We start from the raw sequence: 20,534 nt of genomic DNA, 5'->3' as shown, positions 1-20,534 counted from the left end.
AACTGGCTGAGCTGCTTTGCAGAGAGCTTGCATGAATATGATGGGATAAATGGCCTCTTTTTTGCTGTACCAATTCTATGATTCTCTATGGTCTGAATTTTCAGAATGGTGAGCATGGTGCCCATCAGCTGGATAGTCGGTGGGGATGCATACAGGTCCACTGCCATTTGATATACAATTGAGCGTTGATTGGCAGTAGGCAGGACTTCTGGCTGAACAATCAGATCGGCCATGCCTGAGATTAAGTTCCGGGAGCGCAGTTCTGGTAAGCACAAGGGGTCCCGGGAACGGAGGGTAGGGAATGCCCTCTGGATTCCAAGGGAGGGAGGGCAATCTCGCTGTCGGAGTGCAGGCCGGGGTGGAGGGAGGTGCGGGAGGGAAGGCCAGAGCTCTCTGGTCCCTGAGGGGAGGGTACCCCTGATCAGAAGGGAGCCTTCCAACTGAAGTGCACCTGACCTCCCTTCCTGCCCGAGATCTTTTTCTGTTTCCCACCCTTAGTCATCGAGCACCCGCCAGCCTTAAAATTGAGGCTGGATGGGAAAAGGGCCTTAACAGGAGCATAGGTGGGCTTCCAGTCCAAGGTCTTGTTTGCCCCACAGTAAAATTGCAGCTGGATCAGGATGGACGGGATCGTGGTGGGAATCCCACTCATGCTATTTTACATTCTCAGCCCCGCCTCAGAACTTGCCTGGGTGAGGGACGGTAAAGTTCTGGCATAACATTTGAAATTATGTTCAAAATTAATCCAGCATTTGTTCTGATAGATTTAAAACATTTTTATGTAACTGCCCTTTTGTCACATAAAGCATTCAGAGTGCCACATAGTACACAGAATTAGAAGCTACTTTGTGACATTGGTTGGAAATTGGTTGCGAGGTAGAAGACGTCGGTTTCGGATAACAGGAATGTAGACTGAGTTTATAGCGTGTAGACAAAATACATCCTCCGGTGAGGGGCTGCAGGTCTGGCGGTCCCCCCTCCGGTCTTTTCCCACTCCCGGTGGTTGTGGGCCGCTTTCTTTGGGGGGGTGCGGGGGCAACAGAGACAGAAAACACACAGTTTTAGGCAGTCGGACACATGCAGCACAGTGGGTGATAGCTGGTGGTTTTCATGGCCAGGTCACCCAGCCATGGTGGCCGGTATGAGTGCTGGCAGGTGGTGCAAGGTGGGGGTTCAGTTACCCTCCAGGTGGGGGTGGGGGAAACCGGGTTATGGGTGTATTAGATAGGGGTTTGTGCCGGGGCACAGTTCTGTCTCCCTAAGGAGGTTGTGCAGTTTTTTGTGGCACAACTGGCCAATCCTGGTGGTGTTGTCCACAGCGCTCATGACCATACCCATCTGTGCCTAGTCTCAGTGAACGGTGGCGGGTGGCAACCTCCTTCCCCTCTCAGGGTTAGGGTGGCCTGCCTCTCCTCCGCGGCGCCCAACATGGTCTCAGCATTAGGGAACCGGGTGCCGCTCTCTTTGCTGCCATCCTGTAGGCTGGGATGAGTGTGTGTGTGGAGTGGAGTGCTGAGATGCGGCTACAGCTTGTTAGCCTCTTGAGTGTCAATCAGATCGGCCGTGCCTGAGATTAAGTTCGGGTCAATCCCAACTCGCAATCACCGCAACAGAGCAGCGGGCACCGGAGCTGGTTGGTGGGCATGGAGAGAGGCGGCGGTTGGTATCAGGCGAACAAGTGAGACCCAGCTGAGTTGGGGGTTCCCCATGGCATGAATGTCGCCACCCCCAGCACTACCCCAACACCCCTCTCACACCGCCCCCCCCTCCACCACCATCCCAACCTGTGATCTAATCAATCGTCATGTAAGTGTCTTGCAGGATCTCCTGGTGAAGAGGCGGCCCCTCTGGTGTACCGACCCTAACCAGAACCCCAACCCCAAGTGGAGAACAGCACTTGGTGTGGCCGGTGGCCGAGGCCAGGATAGGGATGACATGGCACAGACGCAGAGGGAGGTGGCGCAGTCACAGCATGATGTGGCACCGTCCCAGCCCAGAGAGAGGTGGTCTACTCCCCGTGCTCCATTGCCGCAAGTATCGAGACTCTGGTCGAGATGGGAGTGGGCCTCCAGGACTGGCAGTGCGAGGTGGCGGGGAGCCTTGAGAGTTCACTCCGCTTGCACCCTGGCCCCATCACGTAGCCTGGGCCATTGGACACCCTGAGGGAGGAAGAGGTAATGGGGCCTGTGCTGGTGACTCCCGCAGGGGCGGTACCGAACACCACAGTGCCTCGGACTCTCCCCCTCCTGTGCCTGCTGCATCTGATGAACAGCGGGAAGACAGGGTGGCACCACACACCTGGGAAACCTGAACAGCAGCCGGGCCCATCCAGGCCCAGTCACCCCAGACGTTGGCAACCTAAGGGGACCCAGGTCAAAGGGCGGGAATTTCAGCAGGCCGGCTCCACTCGATATACTGCCTGAAGGTCCATCTAGGCGAAGCATTAGGGCCCGAAAGGCCAGAAAGGTAGACACCAGTTAAGTTGGCACAGGTGCAGCACATAGTATAGTGATAGGGGTTAGGGCACAAACCTGTATACCTGTATATGTATTTTCACAGTCGCACAATAAACACATGTTCACAACATTTCAACTAGTGCTCAGTCAGAAGGGTATGAGGCATGGCCTGGGCTGAGCTGGCTGCAGAGGGGGCGTGGGGAGTGGGGGGGGGGTATGTTGGGGTGGGCGTGGGCCAGGGACCCCAATTCAGCCAGTGCTCACTGCTTTGATGCCACATACCCTCAGCCACTCCGTCCCCACCATCACCACCCAAGGGTTTGGTGGTACCCTGTGATGGAATGGCTGGCTTGCATGCAGGGATCACCCAGATGGACACTGGAAAGTGCTACCATGGGCACGGGTCAGACATTGTCAAATGGTGCTGAGCACCAAAGTTCATCGCAGAGCGGGTTGTCATCAACCTCAATTGAATGGTCTAGATCATGCCGGGGGGTGCCAGCTGGTTGGAGGGGGGGGGGGGGGGGAGGAGTTGGTGGGGTTGTGGGGGGAAGGGTGGAATGTAGGGGTGGGGTAGGGGACCCATAGAGCTGGTGTCATTCTGCACAACTACGGGCCACTGTGGGTGTTCAGTGTGGTGCAGAGTGTTATGGGCCAGGGTTTAGAGAACCCCAAAGTGTATCATGGAGTTCACCTGACCCACAACCTTTAATAGATTGTTGTATGGGGAGCACACGGCCCACTCTACAGGTGTGGTAAAACATACAGTGAACATCTTAGCAACCATTAATTCAAATACAACCCCCAAAGAATACAACATTAAGTAATTCTTACTTTCCTTTTAACATCCATAAGACTTAAAAACACCTTTTAACAGAAAGACATCAGGCTTAACTTCACTACTGAGAACAGTTACCACGTTGAAATCAGCAAATGGACACTCATAAGCTTGCAGAGATTCACACACATCCGGCTGTGATTGCAGCTTCTCCAAAACTAAAATGAAACCAAACCCACCCTGCAACAAAAAGCCTAAAGCGAAAGTAAAAAGCTGACAGACAGCCCAGCTCCGCCCACTCTCTGACATCACTGCAGGAGTAAACACCCATTTCTTAAAGGTACTCTCACTACAGATATTTATATACATACCCATTTATAATCACCCATTTCTTAAAGGTACTCTCACATGACAATAGCAAGATGGTTATCTGGCAGGCCACGGCAATGGCGGTCCGTGGCTGGACAACCTGGTCCCGTGGGGGGGTCACCCTGACCCCATGGCCCATCCTCTGGTCACCTCCTGTCACTGCCCGCTGCCCTACCCGGGCCTGGCAGACATTCCCCCCACCGCCAGCGAGTGGCAGGACAGGAAGCCCACGGTTGCGCCTCTGCACCTACCTCCCCTCTCTCCCTCATTGACCATGGTGCCTGTTTCCCAATTTTTGAAACCACAAATGAAACATGCCATCAGTAATTCCCCCCAGCGGAAGCAATGCATCACGGAGGCTCCAGAGAATACTAGGTCAGCCCGTTAATGATATGCGAACGGTATTTACTGTACGTGCGTTCCGGAACGCATTAACGCCACTGTCGAGGCACCGGAGCAGGGCATTCTGTTGTGCACTGGCACCCGCTACAATTTTGGCTTCACAACCGATTCCCCGCCCAATCGCCTTTCCCGATTTCATCCGACGGAGAATCCTGCCCCCGTACTCATTTCTAGAACAACAGCATTTCTTAATGAGTTACAGATTTATTTTAAATGTAATAGCATGTCAGATGATACCCACCTGGTCTGAATGAGGGCAGCTATTCTGGGCTGTTATTCATGTTCAGTTCTCAATCCCCTAATTTTTGTGCTGATCACCGTTTTCAATGAAGCTGCTTAATTAAAGTACTCTGGTGCACAATTCCGCAGGTATAAGTGAGATACACTTCCAACCAGAAATGTGTGAACAATTAACAATATTTGATATATGCTTACCTCAGGATTTGGGTTGCACCACTAACCCAGCACATGCATTAAATGCTAAAAAAACTGGTTGGATTGGTTCACTAACTTTGGCAATTATTTTTCAAATTTGAATGCTATAATATCTTCTATTGCGAGATTCATTTTTCTTAACTAACAGATAATAAATCATGTTGCTGAATGTTGTTTCATCAGATGCAATGACCTAAACTTGTCCAGAGCTTTGATGTATCAGACTGAGCAGGTTTAACTTGAGCAGTTTCCATCCTTCTCACCTACCTGCTCACAGAGCAGCTGGACAGTGAGGACATCTCCGCTAAGGACAGCTAAATGCAACGGTGTCTGGAAAACAAAGATGCACATAGCAGTTTAATTTATCTGACAATTTGTTGTTCTTGAAATTTTTTTCTGTTTTAGACTAAGTTTGCTTTTTGCCAACCCACAGAGCACCTCCCAACCATGAAACCAGGCTTTGTTTGGATCCTATGCACTATGCAGTATTGCCTTGCATTGATTGATCCCCTTCCCTCGCTACATTTAAGTTTGTAATAGCCTTTCCAATATGAAATTCATTTTCAACTACTGGACAGATATTATGGTCTGGATTTTCATGGAGTCGGAGAGACTCCATAGACCTTTGAAACTGGCACTAGGGACCCAATTCTGGGGTGCCTGACATCCCTAAATTCAACCAGCATGGGATAAGGGTATCAGTGGTGCAGCTGGTGCACTGTGCACTACCTATCTGGCCAGCACCATAGCAGGGATATGCATCTCCTAGTCTCCCGTAATTTCCATGGAGTTGGGCCAGCTCTTCAGAGAATCGTGGTTCACTACCCCTCAGAAGTGCCATACACCATAGTCTAAATGAGGAAAACATTTTAAAGGTAAGCTTGGGTAAGTTCCTTACCGGTTTGCCAACCAATGCCCCTTCACTCACCCCCATACTAAAAAGGCCAACCTGTGGCCCTCTATCCACATGGCCCATCATACCATCCATGCCAACTTATGGTACTTCCAAGTCCATTCATCTAGTATACATTTTGTACAAAACCAATTAACCCTATAGTAAACTAGCATGGGTGGAAAAACTAGTTGTTCATTTATAACTTTCTACTTTCCAGAAAAAACTCATTTACTACAGCCCATAAAAGTAGCAATCATCCAGACCTTTAAAGTTTCAATAGAAGAAACTACAAGCACTTCATATCTCTTTATCTTGAGTGAATAAATATTGACAGGAAAGACCACAGAGAACGAGCTGTCAATCAGGTAATGTTTTCCCTTGGGCACAGCTGTTTCAACAGACTGATGATGTTGGGGCTCTCAGCCAAACTTCATGATGTATTCTTGGAACAAAGTTGCAGAGTACTTGGAGAAATTTTACAAGCCCACCTTGACACCCCGACAACCTCTGTGGCTGCCCCCAAATTCTTTCCCAGGGTGACAGGTTTGACACTAGTTATTGTCCACCTCCCAGGGACAAAAATCCTGCCTTTGCAGACACTATCTCCCAAGGTGGGTGTGCCAAGCCAGGAAATTTCCAAACTCACAAAACTCACTGTTAGGAAGAAAATCCAGCAATATAATTGTGATTAGAGCAGCTACAGAAATCATCCCTGCCACTCTGCACAAAGGAACCATTGCCAGAATGAATTTGTTCAAGATAAAGCTGTAAATCACCAGGCCCGGAACAGTAATCATCTTGTATTGCATGCAGTTCTGGTCGCCACATTATAGGAAGGATGTGGAAGCATTGGAAAGGGTACAGAGGAGATTTACAAGGATGTTGCCTGGTATGGAGGGAAGATCATATGAGGAAAGGCTGAAGGACTTGAGGCTGTTTTCGTTAGAGAGAAGAAGGTTAAGAGGTGACTTAATTGAGGCATACAAGATGATCAGAGCATTAGATAGGGTGGACATTGCTTTTTTCCTCGGATGGTGATGTCCAGCACAAGGGGACATAGCTTTAAATTGAGGGGAGATAGATATAGGACAGATGTCAGAGGTAAGTTCTTTACTCAGAGAGTAGTAAGGACGTGGAATGCCCTGTCTGTAACAGTAGTGGACTCGCCAACACTAAACGCATTCAAATGGTCATTGGATAGACATATGAACGATAAGGGAATAGTGTAGAGGGACTTTAGAGGGGTTTCACAGGACGGCGCAACATCGAGGGCCGAAGGGCGTGTACTGTGCTGTAATGTTCTATATTCTATGTTTTACTTAGCTGTCCTGATTTCCTCTTAGATCAGAAAACATTTCATGCAGATGAAAACTAATTTTCTTGTTCAGCTACATCATAATCCAAATCACCATTTTGCTACTTCAGTGAAATATGCTGAAAGTCGGTCCCCATAAATAACTGATAGGACCTTTTGGTGCCATATAACTGGATGTCTTAAAATTACAATTATTCTGTGCAGGATGTGGTTCTGTAACCCCAGTTTTAAATTTTATCAGATGGGCTTGTGATAAAAGAAATCATTGTATCGATTATATTGGTTTGCCAGGCGGTCAGGGGAAAACTAATTCCAAATAATAGTGGGTTTTTGCTACCTTGACTTTCCTATGTCTATTGTTTCTGTTGGAGAAGTGCAAAGCATGTCTTCATGCAAATTATTCATATTATCCCACTATTCCACATAATCTTGAAGATTATTGGGATGAATTCTCTACTTCGGACGCCGGTAGGGCGATTTGATATTGAGCAGAGAATCCAGTGTCGGCGACAAAATGGGATCGGTGCTTTCTGATCATCTGGTCCGCCTCTGGCGTTAAAATCGGGGGGGGGGGGGGGGGGGCATTCTCCGAGCCTCTGCACTGGAATCGCACTCGGCGCGGGGATGGAGAATGGGCTTCAAACCCATCAGTTCCATCGCCGCACCCGCGAATCATAGGTTGCCGGAGAATTGCTGTGAATCAGGCGGACACGGTCGACGCAGCGCCGGTCGGAGTCCATTGAAAAGGCCCCCCCGTGGTGATTCTCCAAAGTCAACTGGCCCGAGTTCTCGCCGGCGTGGTTCTCTCATGGTTTCACCCAGCGGGCACACGGTGTTACAGCTGCGTACACAGTCTGCCGCTACCCATGTGGGGGGGGCAGGTTCCTTTGCCGTGGGGGGCCTCCAGTACAGCCAGGGTTCTGATCGGGGGTCACCGATCAGCGGACACGCGAGATCTGGGGAGGCCCTATTGTGTCGGTGCCGGTCCGCGGTGTGGGTCGGCCATGTCGTGCTGACCGACCGAAGGCTGCCGCAGACCGCATGCGCGGACCCCCAACTGGATGTGCAGAGCCCCGTATCTGCAGCCGGAGCTGTGAAGAGCACTCAGGGGCCCTGCTAGCCCCCTGGAAATCACAGAATCATGCTGGACTTACTCCAGGTAAGTCCAGCGTGATTCATGTGCATTTTTCCATTGGCGTGGGGACATAGCCCCATTACTGGAGAATTCCGCCCCCTATTCTCCAGGCCCGCATGATTGTCTAGTCCTCTGACAAGTGGAAATACTTGATGTGACGGACCACGTGGTGGGAAAAGGGGGTAACTCTTTAAGGGAGTTTCCCCCAAAGTCCATCAGAGGGCCACCCTTCTCCCGACAATGCAAGACTTGCCCACCCCACCCCCAACAGACCCCCCCACCGTCACCCCACCATATCCCCTGAATTAAAGTGACTTCCAGATACCCCCAAATTAAAAAGACCCTCAGAGACTCCCTAATTAATGAGACCCCACACAGACATTCCCTAATTAAAGAGACCCCCAGGGACCCCTAATTAAGAGACTCCCCAAAGACCCTTCTGAAGGGAGACCCCTATCTGGAGGCCCTCAGAAGAGAAATCTTGTCTGGAAGCCAGAGAGTAGTTCAGAGGCAGTGAAAAACTCACCTGTGTCATGTACCTGTTGGCTCAGGCAGAGGAAGAAGCACCTATCAATTCCTGGAAGGAGAAAATCAGTCAGCTTGATTTAAATCCCCTCAGATCATTGATCTGCAAGGAGTTCTTTCATTTCTCTTTGATATTGATAGTATAAGACTGTGATTGACACACACACCCAGCTGTCCGCACTGTTCCATTCATCTTCCTCTGCTTGAGTGACTTTGAAGTGGGCAGCTGTAAAACTAACTGTAATGTTTAAAAACATCAAGCTTCGATTGACAGCTCCTGGACCACAACAAAGAGAGTTAAGTGCCTTTTATTTGTTCTGCAAGAATTGACAGGTTCTGCTTCCTCTGCCTAAGCCAGCAGATGTATTGCACAGGTGAGTTTTAAAGCAGTGATTGTTTTTTCACTGCCTCTGTCCGGGCTGCTCTCTAGCTTCCAGACAGGGATCCCTCTTCTGGGGCTATCTCTGGAGGCATGTCTTTAATTAAGGGGGTTTCTGTGCAGGGTCTTTTTTATTAGGGGATCTGTGGGGGGCTTCTTTAATTAAGGGGTCATTGGGGGGGTACCTATAATTAGTGAGTCCTGGTGGGAATGGTCTAGTCATCCCCCCATACTGTTGAAGTGGGGGTGCAGTGACCCAGAGAACCCTGGGGGCAGGGGCGCTGAATTGCATTGGAGGGGCAGAAATGAATTGCGTTGCGGGGAGGGGAAGTAATTTTCATCTAACCTTTCTGGCGGTAAACTAACACTTATCAATTTGGCAGCCTATTTTACACCCTATCTGATCTTACTTTCAAACTAGGAGAATGTAAAATAGGCAGCTAATCTGATCCAGTCAGCTCCCTGCCAAGCTGACACTGTGGCCTTGTGCTGTGCAATATTAGCATTTGAACACTCACTGCAGTGATATGAAATTTGTCTGTGTTTGAACAGAGTTGGTTGCCCTGCTTAAAATAAACATGTTAATTTCTCCACTGAAAAAGCAAGTAGAAAATTTCATATCAGCACATCAAACATTGTATGGTAGGAATCAATTTCAAGATTTACATTCATTATCTGTGGGTAGATTTTTTTTTATTATTTGAAACCTCAACATTTTTGTAGATTTTTACCATTGCTTCAAGTGCCTTATTTTCAAATACAATTAAGGTTGTGGGGCAAATGAGGTTTGAACAGATGTTTAATTTTACTATTCTCAGTTAAAGTTATTTCAATATTTATTTTTGTAGTTTACAATTAACACTTCTGCGATAAATCTACTTTAAAAAATAATTTCAGTAACTTTATTAATGTTTCACTTTGTATTGCTGTGCATAAATCTGTCTTTTCCTCGTGCAGTCTTAGGGCTAATACTGCATTTGAAAACAACACCGATTCTCTTGGCATGAAAGAGGTTCCTATTTTTATTAAACCTTGGGCCTGTATGCCAATGGCAAACAGCTGTGTGTAAAACCTTCTGTTAAACTGTCTGCGCAGAACATTTTCTAAGATAAAGGACTTGGACAGCTAACAATTTCACTTTGTATATTGGGCAATCGCATTTAAATTTAAATCAATCAGCTCTCTACCTTTACCTATAGTGACTTTAAATTAAAGTATTTTAGTGTTAAATGCCTGTATTTGTTGAAATCATATTTTATATGAAATCCACTAGATGTTGCATGAAAAAGAATGTTTCTTACATTTAATGTGCAGATAAAGATCCTCATTAAGCAAATGTCAATAAGGTAACTTTATTTCACAGAATCTCAGGACCTCCCGTACTGGAGCATTCTCTCGTAATTGCTCAACTGTGCAATCATTCACAATTTGTTAATTGCGTCTCGTTAGATGAAGGTCATAACCTATGCTCTGAAACTCCTACATAGGCCACATGCCAGTTAGATTTCCGTTTATGTGGCGTCAGTTGACACATTTAATACATTGTACGTCAAAGCCCATAAATCAGTCCCTTCAGTGTCCGGTGGGAACGGAAATGGAACTGAAAAGGAATCCTTAGTCTGACCAATCCCTGGACAGCAAGTTGAAACAGGAGAAAGTGTAGTAAGGTGAGATGAAGGGCATTAATGCCTGCCATTCTTAAATGAGCACAGCAAAAACACAGACACAGTGATGCTGCAGTTTTCTAGGACTCTTTTTGGCCAGGTCCATTTTAAATGCCAGGCAGCAAAAAGTTGAAGCTAAACAGCTCATGTTGAAGCACACCAGTGTCGATCAAATAGTTTGCATCCATATGTTAATTATGAATATATTCGCAAAATAAATAAATGCAAACTATTTATGAACAAAATAAGTTTTTAGCTCAATACATAAAGTACATTTCAGCAAAAAAGTGGGTGCGAAAAGCTTCCACTTGTTACTGTGGTATTATCATAACTATCAACATTGCAAGGGTTCATGTAATGTTGAGAGTAGCCACTAGAGGGAGCTACAGTTACAACTATATAAGGCAGTGATGCTAGATCTTAGGGGAGCAGTGTATGCAGGAATTAGCTAGTGAAGGTCAGAAGAGCAGATAGTGCAACTAAGGTTAGATTATAGTTTATACCAGTAGTCAGATTAGCAATAGATGATGGTAGTTAGATGTTATTGATCAATTGTGTATTCTAAAAGACTACGGGCGGAATTCTCCGCAAGGCCCGACGCCATCGTGAAACCCGGAGAGGTTCACGATGGCGTTGGAGGCCTCTCCTTGCCCCCTATTCCCCCCCCCCCCCCCGGGGGCTAGGAGGGCCGTGCCGTAAATCTCAACAGCGGGGCCTTGTCCCTGGCGTCAAGGCCCGGCGCGCCGAGAATGATGCGGCCGGCGCACCTAATGACGTCAGCCGTGCATGCGCAGGTTGGCCGGCTCCAACCCGCACATGCGTGGTTGCCGTCTTCCCCTCCGTTGCCGTGCAAGATGTGGCAGCTTGATCTTGCGGGGCGGCGGAGGGGAAAGAGTGCGTCCCTTTGAGACACCGGACCGATGATCGGTGGGCACCGATCGCGGGCCAGTCCCCTCCCCGAGCACGGTCATGGTGCTCACTCCCCTCTCCGCCCCCCACAAGCTACAAAACTGCTGCTGGCGCCATGTTCACGCCGGCAGCGACCAGGTGTGGTCGCTGCCGGCGTGGACCGGTCGGGAACGGCAGGCCGCTCGACCCATCCGGGTCGGGGTATCGCGGATCGGGGGGGGGGGGTGGGAGAATCGCGGGGGGTGCCAGAGCGGCCCTTCCGCGATTCTCCCACCCGGCATGGGAGTGGAGAACCACGCCCTACATGTCATACACCAGATTAGTAGTATATATCAAATCATAGCTTTAAGCTAAGGCTATTTTGTGGTCTTTGTGAACACTACACCAACCATCCTGAAATAAGCAACACAAAGAACACCACAGTTACCCAAACAATGTTGTGAGAATAGTTTCATAATTTTTCAAACACATAGCAAAGCATTAATTAGAATTGACACCATCAAATTTCTTCAACACACTACAGATTATGTATGTTCTCAGCAGAAAGTTTATAAAGACGATAAAGATTACTTAGCATTCAAAATACATGACAAGTTTTATTTTGAAATCTGAATTGTTCTATGCTAACCCTCATGCCAGGCTGTCAATGATATATGCTCTATGCTAACCCTCATGCCAGGCTGTCAATGATATATGCTCTATGCTAACCCTCATGCCAGGCTGTCAATGATATATGCTCTATGCTAACCCTCATGCCAGGCTGTCAATGATATATGCTCTATGCTAACCCTCATGCCAGGCTGTCAATGATATATGCTCTATGCTAACCCTCATGCCAGGCTGTCAATGATATATGTTCTATGCTAACCCTCATGCCCGGCTGTCAATGATATATGAGATTTAAAAACTTGAACTGATTTGTGAACATCTGGTGTAGATTTCAAACCTTTTCTTTATAACACAAATCCTTCTGTTTCTGGTGTAAAATGTTTGTCTCAAAGCCTGAATCTTAAATCTGAACCTTATACACGTCTTAAAATTTCAATTTAAATGTCACATGACATTATTTTCTTCTTGCTGTCATAGAGTGTATCTTTCCGAGTTAAAGAAGACAGTTTTACTTAGTTCTGTGTGCTATTCGTGGCTGTCCTTTTCTACTCTCCTCGAACCACTGACTTTTCGACAGGCCATGTGCCATCTGGCATCTCGCCTGAGTCATCATTATATAAATGTGACCCATGATTGATTTGCTCAATATTGGTTGACATCAATTCTTTCAGTGCAATTTACATGTTGCAATCAATATTATTGTAGCTCAGAATAAAAGATAAAAAACCTGACTCAGGTGGGCACTGATTTAAAGAGGAACTGGGAGGAAAGTATTGAATGTAATCTAACTTTGCATCCTGTTCTGCCCCATCAAAACTACTTCATTTAATTTGCCTAAAAGTTATATTTGAAACACAATGGGCAGGAAATTGACCTTACTTGGGCTGTATAGATGCCCGTTCATCTTCAATGTGACTTCCATGGCATGCACGCATATTTGATGCAAAATGTGGTCAAATGCTTTCTTGATGTCAAGGACAGTAATGCTCAGCTCACTTCTGGGAGTGAACTCTTCTGTTCATGTTTGGACACAGGCTGAGTGGCTCTGGCAGAAATCAAACTGAGCACTGATAAGCAGGCTATTGGTGTGTAAGTGTTTTGGGACTTGTAGGGTCTATAGCACTGATGATCACAGAATGATGACTAAGAGTGAAATGATAGGGCAGTAATTGGCCTGATTGGGGCGGCATGGTAGCACAGTGTTACTTCACAGTGCCAGGGTCCCAGGTTCGATTCCTGGCTTGGGTCACTGCTTGTGCAGAGTCTGCACATTCTCCCTGTGTCTGCGTGGGTTTCCTCCGGGTGCTCTGGTTTCTTCCTACAAGCCCCAAAAGACGTGCTGCTGGGTAAGTTGGACATTCTGAATTCTCCCTCCGTGTACCCGAACAGGTGCCGGAATGCGACAACTAGTGGCTTTTCACGGTAACTTAATTGCAGTGTTAATGTAAGCCTACTTGTGACAATAATAAAGATTATTATTTATCCTGCTTTTTGTCCACAGAACATACCAGAGCAATTTGCCACACTGTCAGGTAAATGCCAGTGTTATAGCTGCATTGGAATAGCTTGGCTAGGAGTACAGTTAATTCTGAGGCACAAGTCTTTGTACGGCAGTTAGAATTTGTTTCAAATCACTAGCTTACTGAGCACTGCTCAGGTGAAGGAACCTGATGAAGGAGCATTGCTCTGAAAGCTAGTGTTTGAAACAAACATGTTGGACTTTAACCTGGTGTTGTAAGACTTCTTACTGTGCTCACCCCAGTCCAACGCCGGTATCTCCACATCACAGTTAGAATTTGTCAGAGCCATAGCTTTTGCTGTATCCAGTATGTTCAGCCTTTTCCTGATATCATGTGCAGTGAATCAACATGGGTTAAAGTCTGGCATCTATGCTGCTGGGGATCTCAGAAGGAGGCTGTGATGGCTCACGGTAGCATGGTGGTTAGCATCAATGCTTCACAGCTCCAGGGTCCCAGGTTCGATTCCCGGCTGGGTCACTGTCTGTGCGGAGTCTGCGCATCCTCCCCGTGTGTGCGTGGGTTTCCTCCGGGTGCTCCGGTTTCCTCCCACAGTCCAAAGATGTGCGGGTTAGGTGGATTGGCCATGCTAAATTGCCCGTAGTGTAAGGTTAATGGGGGGATTGTTGGGTTACGGGTATACGGGTTATGTGGGTTTAAGTAGGGTGATCATTGCTCGGCACAACATCGAGGGCCGAAGGGCCTGTTCTGTGCTGTACTGTTCTATGTTCTATGTTCTATGGATCATCTATTCAGTACTTCTTGCTAATGCTTCCATATTGTATTTTGTACTGACATGTTGTGGTCCCTGTCATTGTGCATGGGGATTTTAGTTAGTTGTTTAATTTTCCATCGCCATTCATGACTAGATATGACAAACACCTCAAAATAAATAAATTAATGGCATATGCAGCACAGAAACAGTGGGCTGGATTCGACCAAAATGGCACCATGTCCCCACACTGGCGTAATAATGCTGATGTTTCACTCTGGAGTTTCCTAAAGAAAAGATAAGCAATTCACTCACCTGCAGGGGGCCAGCAGGGACCCAAAGTGATTAATGCAGCTTTAGCTGCGGATACTGACCCTTGCACTTCCGGTTTTGAGTCCGCGCACGCGCACGGTGGCAGCCTCCAGCGGCCGTGTCGAGTGCCATGGTGGACTCGGACTGTGGAGGTAGCTGCAAAATGTAGCCCCCCCCCCCCCCCCCCCGAAGATCCGACCGGTCCGATCTGTCCTCCGGCTGCCCATAAGGCCCCCCCCCCCCCCCCCCCCCCCCCCCCGTGTCCGATCCCCCTACCCCCCACCAGGGCAGCCACAGACTGAGTGCGCAGCCACCACGCGAGCTTCCCGAAGCCAGCCGGGAGCGGAGGATCGCTGGGCGCACCTCTGGCAATGGCCCTCCAGACGTGCGGAATTATCCGCGAACATGCTGATTCTCGGGTGCCAGAGAATCGCCGCACCGGCGGTGGGCCCGATTTTGGCGTGAAAGTGGACTCTCTGCCTCCGTGCCAAATGCGATTTTGGTGTGGGGCTGTGAAGAATCCAGCCCAATGCATTTGGGCCAACCAGTGTTCATGCTCCACTCAAGCCTCTTTTTACATTTATTCTTTCATGGAATGTTGTCATCATTGACAAGTGCAGCATTTATTGAACATCCTTGATTGCTCTTGAACTGAGTGACTTGCTAGGCCATTGTAGAGCGCAGTTAAGAGTCACATTAGTCATATATCCTTGCATAATCCTTGTAAACCTTCTCTGCAACCTCTCCAACGTCTGTAGCTGGGGTATTCCACTCTGGAGTCTAAGTTTGGGGACGGTCACAGAAGTGAATGATTTTGGTTGGGGAGGGGGGGGTGGTGTGGCACATGCAATCTTGTGCTGTTCAGTTCATTACTTATGCACCTGCAAGGATCTCACTGTTTCTCGCGGTGGGGCCGACAGGAAATCGTGGTCCCGCTGTTACCGGGGTGGTGGTGGTGTAGTTGCATCGTCACTGAACGGGTAATCCAGAAACCCAGGAAAATGCTCTGAGGACCTGGATTCAAATCCCATCATGGCAGATGGTGAAATTTGAAGTCAATAAAAATCTGGAATTAAAAGTCTAATGACGATCATGAAGCCACTGTTGATTGTTATAAAACCCCATCTGGTTCACTAATGCCTTTAAGGGAGAGAAATCTGGCACCCTTACCTAGTCTGGCCTACATTTGATTCCAGACCCACAGCAGTGTGGTTGACTCTTGAGGTAACCTTTAGGCCCAATTAAAATTGGGTATTTTAAATTGAAGAATTGGTCACTTTAAATCAAGCCACAGACATTCCAGCACACAGCACCATGTGGTGTCAAACTGGCCAAGTTCAAATACACAACCAACAGACAAACTGCCAGAACATGTCTGGGCCTTCCCCGTCAATTGCCCATCAGGAGATCATCACATGCTATTGATCTGCACCGGTCTATTGGCAGTAACCCAGAATGGGCCAGGCTTTCTGTCACCTAGAGTTTCTGTTGTTACCTTATATGGGAACAGGTTATGTGCAGCCCACAGCACCAGAGATGAGACATCTGGGGTGGGCTCAGGTGGCATGTCAACCAGTCATCATCCGGACCACTGGCTGCTGAGACCCACTCCTGAGGCATCATTGGCAGAATGCTTGAGGAAATGGTAAAAGGGCTAGAAGGAAGGGGGATAAAACAGGCACCTGTGCACATCAGGAGTGAAGACTCCATGCAGAGGCAATCAAGATGGCTGACCAGCAAAAGAAGGAAGGAACATCATGCGAGAACCACCTTCGTGACGACGAACGAGAGGGATTCACGGATCTGATCCACGACCTACCAAGCCATCCTTGCAGCTGGTACAGACCATTCTTCGATACCTCAAGATTATATTTGTGGGTAGTGTATGGATAAATTGAGTGTTAAATAAATATTGTTGAACCAGAATTTGTGTTTGTGGTTTGATCTTCTCATTATTAAAGACACCCAGGTAAAACCTTTGAGTAAGCAAACTGGTCGAAAGTATCTGAATTGGACAGATGCAACACTCTTAAATACCCTCTGAAATGGCCTAGCAAGCCATTCAGTTCAAGGGATGGGCAATGAATGCTGGTCTCGCCAGCGATGCCCACATCCTGTGAACAAATGAAAAAAGCCTCATGGGGTCAAAGATCTGGTACCATATTTAAAGGGCACCTGGACAGCCAATCACTCACTGAAGGTTAGAAGAATCAGTTTGACTATCAGTCAAGACCCTGCCGAGACCAGAGTGTGATAGGGAAAACAACATGTGGCCCACAGTTCAGCCTCCAAGATCAATCCTCCATGCGGGGCGGCGGAGGGGAAGACGGCAACCGCACATGCCAACCTGCGCATGCGCGGGTGACGTCATTTAGGCGCCACCGGCCGCGTCATTCAGGCGGCGCCCCTTTGACGCAAGCGTCAAGGCCCGACACGTGGGATTGACGGGCCGCCGCTCCTAGCCCCCTGGGGGTGGGAGAATAGGGGGCGAGGAGCGGCCTCCGACGCCAGAGTGAAACACTACGGTTTTCACTCCGGCGTCAGCACTTTGTCTCCCTTTGAGAGAATCGCGCCCCACATATTCCACTGTCAGTCAAGTTGCAGTTGACTATTCTTGACTTCCAGAGTGTTCATCCCGTGGTGACATGCTAGTTCCATGCAGCACTCACCACACCAGCAACAAAAGCATCAGCAATCTGCAAAAGCATTTCTTCAATGGCATCATTAGCTGGCCCATTTGGGACAATGTCGACCCAGGTCCCGCAGGGCCTTCTTCCTCAAACCGGATTGCCTTCTGGATTCATATGTCCCCCGAAGCCAGTGTTCCAGGACCCAGGTATCTTAGAAGAAATTGTCCTTCTTTCTGGCTACAGAAAAGGAAGGAAACAGCAACAGCAGCCTACAGGCATTTGCAGCCACCAGCAGGAGCAACTAGCAATCAGAATCTGCAAATATTTTATTTATTGACAGAATCAAAATAAAAAAAACAATACAATGAGGACACCAAGCATTTGGCATCCAGAACACACTCACCCCCCCCCCCCACTCCCCATACCCAACCTCCCGGGCTACATAAGCAGAAGGCTCATCAACCCAGAACACCAGAAAGGGCTGCTCCAATACGGAGCATGGTGGAGCAGAGAGAGAGAAAACCATTCCACCCCTCCCAAGAGGGGCACAGTTCAGTCCAGAACAACCACTGAAGGCAAATACAAAACAGTCAGGAAGACAATGAAGATATCAGCTGTACACCAAGGTGGAGTCAGCGCAACCCACCCACCCCCAGCGGCCCCAACAGCAGACCTACATCAGCAGAAAGGTGGCCAATGCATGTACAGGAAAGCATGCGAGTGAACATCAGTGCCTGTATATCGGCAAGAGTGTGCATGCATAAAGAGTATAGGCATGAATGACTGCGTGTGCGTGTCATTTAGAGTATACGTGTGTGAGAGCGAGCAGCACAGACTACCGGATGAAGTCACGTCAACACGGGGCACAGTTGAAGAAGGAGACTGAACACCCCACATCTCCAGCACTGGTAATTTGCTGGCATCCAGGCCGTAGAAGTGTAGAAGCGAGAGGGATTGCAGCAGACAAGCACACAGCAGCCAGGCAAAAGAGCCAACAGTACAAAAATGACCCCCCCTCCCCGCAGCCCCTACAGTGGACCTGCATAAGTGGAAATCCACTTGGTAAGCCAATCATTGGAAGGTCTCACAGACCTGGAACATAGAAGGGGAGGGAGAGAGAGCGAAAACCACCTCTTCAGCATTGGCAGCATTTTCCAGCAACTCCCAGGATACAGAGTCAGGAGGGGCAGCAGTTGTCAAAAGATCATCCCCAGTTACATGGGGCGGGATTCTCTGACCCCCCGCTGGGTCGGAGAATCGCCGGGGGGGGGGGGGGGGGGGGGGTGAATCCCGCCCCCGCCGTCCACCGAATTCTCCGGCACCGGAGATTCGGCGGGGGCGGAAATTGCACCGTGCTGGTTGGCGGCCACTCGCAGTGGCCCCCCTGACTATTCTCCAGCCCGCGACACGCCGAAGTCCCGCTGGTTCTTTGCCATCCCACCGGCGTAGATTAGACTAGGTCAGGTACCAGCGGGACCTGGCGGCACGGGCGGGCTCCGGGGTCCTGGGGGGTGCGCGGGGCGATCTGGCCCCGGGGGGGTGCCCCCACGGTGGCCTGGCCCACGATCGGGGCCCACTGATCCGCGGGTGGGCCTGTGATGTGGAGCACTCTTTTCCTACGCGTCGGCTGTGTCAGCCTTCATGAAGGCCGACGCGTAGGTGAACCCCCCCCCCGCGCATGCGTGGAGATGATGTCAGCAGCCGCTGACGCTCCCGCGCATGCGCGGACTCGCGCCAGCTGGCGGAGTACCTTCAGCCCCGACTGGCATGGCGCCAAAGGCCATCCACGCCAGGCGGCGGGGTGCAAACCACTCCAGCACCGGCCTAGCCCCTGAAAGTGCGGAGAATTCCGCACCTTTGGGGCGGGCCGACGCCGGAGTGGTTCACGACACTCTGTCCCGCTGGGCCCCCCGCCCGCCGTGTACAGGAGAATCCTGCCCATGGTATCCATCATACAATTCCCTCCCCCCCCACCCGACAACCATAGACCAAAAGGAAATGAAGGAACACCAGCGATGGCCAATGAATATAAAACGTCACCGGTAGTCCATGAAAGTGTCCCGGCGCAACCTCCGGGCTGCACAGTTGAGCCGGGCCACCACCTGTCCTTTCCTGCATTATCGCCATCTGACCTTCTATTATCACCCTCTCCAAGGACCGGGCCACAGGAACACAGGGCATTCGGGGCATTAACAGGTGACCCACAGGTCCAGAACCAAATGCAGTTCAACACACAAAACAGGCCTTTATAAAACATCCACAGACTGCTCGAACAAGACCTCCTGCATCCTCAGCCCGGTAGCAAGCCTGCAAAAATCTACCCCTCACCACACTCCAGGTAAAAGAGACCAAAAGGCAACAAACTTCTTTCTTTCTTCTCTTCATCCAGAAAGCAGTAAGTAAGCCCAAGGGGAAGAGGCTGCAGGCAAACAGAAGGCAACAGCAAACAGCAAACAAACTCTCAGCTACAACAGCTTCCAGGCATTTGCTGCTCCAACTGGAACAGCAAGCAAACAGAACTTGCAGCTGGGAAGTGCTCTCACAGCTAACAAGGTGAATTCCTTATTAGCAATATCCTGCAACTATGAATCTACAGGCTGTTCATGGTCAAGGGAAGTCAAAATGACCCTCAGCATGTAACCAAGAACATGGCTCTGTCCTGGAAGTGTTTGGTAGGAAGACAGGCAGCAGCTGTAGTTACCCTTGCTATGGACATCCACAACATTTAAAGATGGCTTGAAGACCTCACAGATGAAAATCTCACAACGTTCGACTGATCACTCTTTCCCTTCAGAATATTCTGCAGCCGCTTACTGACATTGACCCTGGCACCACTGAGATAACATACAATCCTGGAATCATGTCTGCGGCCACAGAAATGCCTGTCTGTCCCCTAACCACTGTACCCTCTGTCACTATTGCTTTTTTGACTTTCTTCCTCCCCCTATGTACAGCTGAGCCACCCATGATGCTATCGATTTTGCTCTGATGATTCTCACCCTTAACTACTACTCATTACTTTTTTTCAAATAATTTTTATTCAAGTTTTTTAATAACAATAACAAATATTCTCCCCGGAATTTAAAACAAGGCGTGTTTCCACACCAAAACAAGAAAAGAACTCTCCCCCCCAAAATAAATAATAAAAAATAACATAACAAACCCATCGCCGCAAAAAAAAACCCCAACCATCCCCAAACCCCGCCCCCCGGTTGCTGCCGAGACCTCTCTACCCTTCGCCAGGAAATCGAGAAAGGGGTGCCACTGCCGAAAGAACCCCTGTAGCTACCCCCCCCAGAGCAAATTTCATCCTCTCCAACTTGATGAACCCAGCCATGTCGTTGACCCAGGTCTCTGAACTCGAGGTCCGCGTATCCCTCCACTGTAAAAGTATCCTGCGCCAGGCTACTAGAGACGCAAAGGCCAGAATGCCGGCCTCTTCGACTCACATGGCACCCAAAGTGCATTTGACAGAAATATGGTGCCCTGCCA

The 20,534-nt window shown here is 48.9% G+C and overlaps 1 protein-coding gene across 1 annotated transcript in view; it reads right to left on the bottom strand.

Annotated features, from left to right (window-relative positions):
* LOC119963763 (probable protein S-acyltransferase 23) overlaps positions 1-20,534 on the bottom strand; it is a 97,308-nt gene that overhangs the window by 58,828 nt on the left and 17,946 nt on the right. The window contains exon 4 of the mRNA XM_038793058.1: positions 4,708-4,770. Within this exon, the coding sequence (XP_038648986.1) occupies positions 4,708-4,770 (63 nt within the window). The remainder of the gene's footprint in view (positions 1-4,707; positions 4,771-20,534) is intronic.

Source organism: Scyliorhinus canicula, chromosome 3, assembly GCF_902713615.1.
Source record: "Scyliorhinus canicula chromosome 3, sScyCan1.1, whole genome shotgun sequence".
NCBI lineage: Eukaryota > Metazoa > Chordata > Chondrichthyes > Carcharhiniformes > Scyliorhinidae > Scyliorhinus > Scyliorhinus canicula.
The sequence above is the reverse complement of the archived record's forward strand: the minus strand, read 5'-3'. Positions and strand labels throughout refer to the sequence as shown.